Below are 2,401 nucleotides of genomic sequence, written 5' to 3'. Positions count from 1 at the left end.
AGAGAGAGAGAGAGAGAGAGAGAGAGAGAGAGAGAGAGACTGGCATTATAGGTTGGTGTGACATTGTGTCTGACATTGTCTGTGCAACATTGTATGTGATACTATGTGCATGTGTGACATTGTGTGTATGTGTGACATTGTGGTGTGACATGATGTACATGTGTGGGACGTGTGTTTGTGTGTGTCTGGGACAGGAGAGGCAGGTGGGCTGTTCTCTGGGGTGCCTGGGGCTGCCTCTGAGCCCCCGTGTAGCTCCCGATGCTGTCCCAGGACCCCCACCCCTCGCCTGCTTGGTGACCCTTCCCTTCTCTCTTTTCTCCCAGTTGCCGAATACGGAAGACTCATCAATGTCCCTGAGGCATCCACCCAGCTCCAGCCCTCGGCTCTGGAGGACCTGCTCTACTCCCACATCAACATTTCCAATGAGGAAGACGCCTCTTCCCCCACCTGCAACACTCCCTCCCAGGTGACTTTTAAGGGCTTTCTCAGCCCTCCGGACATCTACTCCTCAAGAACCACAGAAAAGAAGCTAAGTCAGCTTCTCAGCAACATGCAGGACGCCATGATCGATAAGCCGATGGCCGAACCCAAGGAGATCCGGCAGAAGAAAGTCTGTTTCTCAGAGAGCGGCCTGCCCGGAGGAGATAAGATGAGAAAAAGCTATTACTTGAATGGTATGGGGACCTTTCAGGGAGGGGGGAGGGGACGATGACATGGAGAGCCCGTCCTCAGGACAGGGAGAGCTGGTGCTGGGGGCTCCTGCCTTCATGGAGTTTATAATCTAAGAGAGGAGACTACTGTATGAGAGCCAGCCTGTCTCCCATCGCCTGAGAGGTAGGAGGCAGTAGTGGCGCAGATTCAGGTGGGATCTGGGGTGCTTATTGTCTGTGCGATCTTAACCTCTACGTGCCTCAGTTTCCCCACTTGTAAAATGGGGATACTTGGGATGAGGGCACATCCACAGAGCTCTCTGCAGACCTCACAGCATTGTAGGATGCTGGTTCTTCCTACGATTGTCACTTGGGGCTCCCTTAGCAAGGTCACTTCTGGGCAGGGGCCATTGGGCTTTCCTATCCCTGTGTCCCCCAGAGACCTGTATGGGGTCGGCTGGCAGAGAAGAAGGATGTGTGTATCAGCTCTTGTGCACACAGGTCTCTGGGCAGCCCCTGACCCACCCTGTCCAGCTGTGAACACCTGGGGACAGACTTTTTTTGTCCATCCCATTGGAAGGTGGGGACCATGCTGGCCCACCGGCCCAGTCCGAGGGGCCTGGGAGGGACAGCTGATGTGCTGGACAGCAGTGAAATGAAAGGGGTGATTTCACAAACTGGGGAAGGCGAGGCAAGGGAAAACTTTTGAAAATGATCTGGGTGATTCAGGAGCCCGGAGAATGAGAGGACCCCACTGTGTGCCTGGAGTCCATAAAAGCCAACTCCTTAGCCTCAGTAAGGAAGGGAGGCAGAGGGAGCTGTCCTCAGGACCTGGTGACCACCCACTTACTCAGCTTCCTCTCCCACTGAAGCCACTTGTCTAGCATGTGGGGAGGCTCTAAGAGCCCTGTGATTTTAAGTTGTTTTTTTTTTAATTGGAACTTAGAACCACTGAGTGCCAGAGCTAGGAGGGATCTTAGAGATGACACCAGTTGGACTGACCTTCTCCCCGCTTGGATCCATCCTCCGTGACATGGCTGCCAAAGGACTCCAGGGACTCCCTATTTCCCAAGATCAAATGCCTCTGCTTGGAGCCCCTGTCCCAGGCTGCCCCTCCAACTTTATTATGGCTCCTTCATCTTCGGTTCAGGCACACGGCCCTTCTTGCTGGTCCTCACAGTGACCCTCCCTCTCTCTTTTCTGCCTCTTTTTACATCCTGTCCCCCCAAAACTGGAATGCTCTCACCCCATCTCCATGTCTTAGGCCCCCTCATTCCCTTTAAAGTCACAATGGGCCCTTTCTGTTCACCTCGAAATCTTACATTTATTTGGAGCAGTCCGTGTGCATGCTTCCCTATGGACACACAACCTCCCCTGAAAGAATGGAAGGCCCTTCTTTTGTCCTTGTGCCCCTGGGACCTAGTGCTGAGCCTGCCGCAGGCTGTGCTCCCTAACTGCCTGGCCATTGATGGGGGGGGGGTTGGCATCACTCTGATTGTTGCCAGCATCTGTGCATCTGGTAGGGGCTGCTTTTGTTTCAGTGTCTTAGGACCTTAGAATCAAGATTTGTTCTTCCCTAATATAGCTAATCTTGAGACTTTTTTTTTTTGCCTTTTGGAGGGCAGTTGTAACTTGCCCAAGGTTACATGGCTAGTTTTTTTTTTTTTTGTGTGGTAAGTGTCTGAGGCTGGATCCGAACTCAGGGCCTCTTGTCCCTGGGGCCGGCGCTTTACTCACTGCGCCCCCTAGCC

At 53.2% G+C, this 2,401-nt stretch overlaps 1 protein-coding gene across 1 annotated transcript in view; it reads left to right on the top strand.

Moving 5' to 3' along the window:
• The window catches only part of SPATC1L (spermatogenesis and centriole associated 1 like), a 7,371-nt gene that overhangs the window by 1,985 nt on the left and 2,985 nt on the right, over positions 1–2,401 (top strand). Inside the window, exon 2 of the mRNA XM_069097164.1 lies at positions 605–674. Within this exon, the coding sequence (XP_068953265.1) occupies positions 605–674 (70 nt within the window). The remainder of the gene's footprint in view (positions 1–604; positions 675–2,401) is intronic.

Source organism: Petaurus breviceps, unplaced genomic scaffold (assembly GCF_028583685.1).
Source record: "Petaurus breviceps papuanus isolate PSGF00001 unplaced genomic scaffold, PetGlider_PUasm1.0 351605, whole genome shotgun sequence".
Lineage (NCBI taxonomy): Eukaryota > Metazoa > Chordata > Mammalia > Diprotodontia > Petauridae > Petaurus > Petaurus breviceps.
Note: the sequence above shows the minus strand (reverse complement) of the source record. Positions and strands in the feature narration are given on the sequence as shown.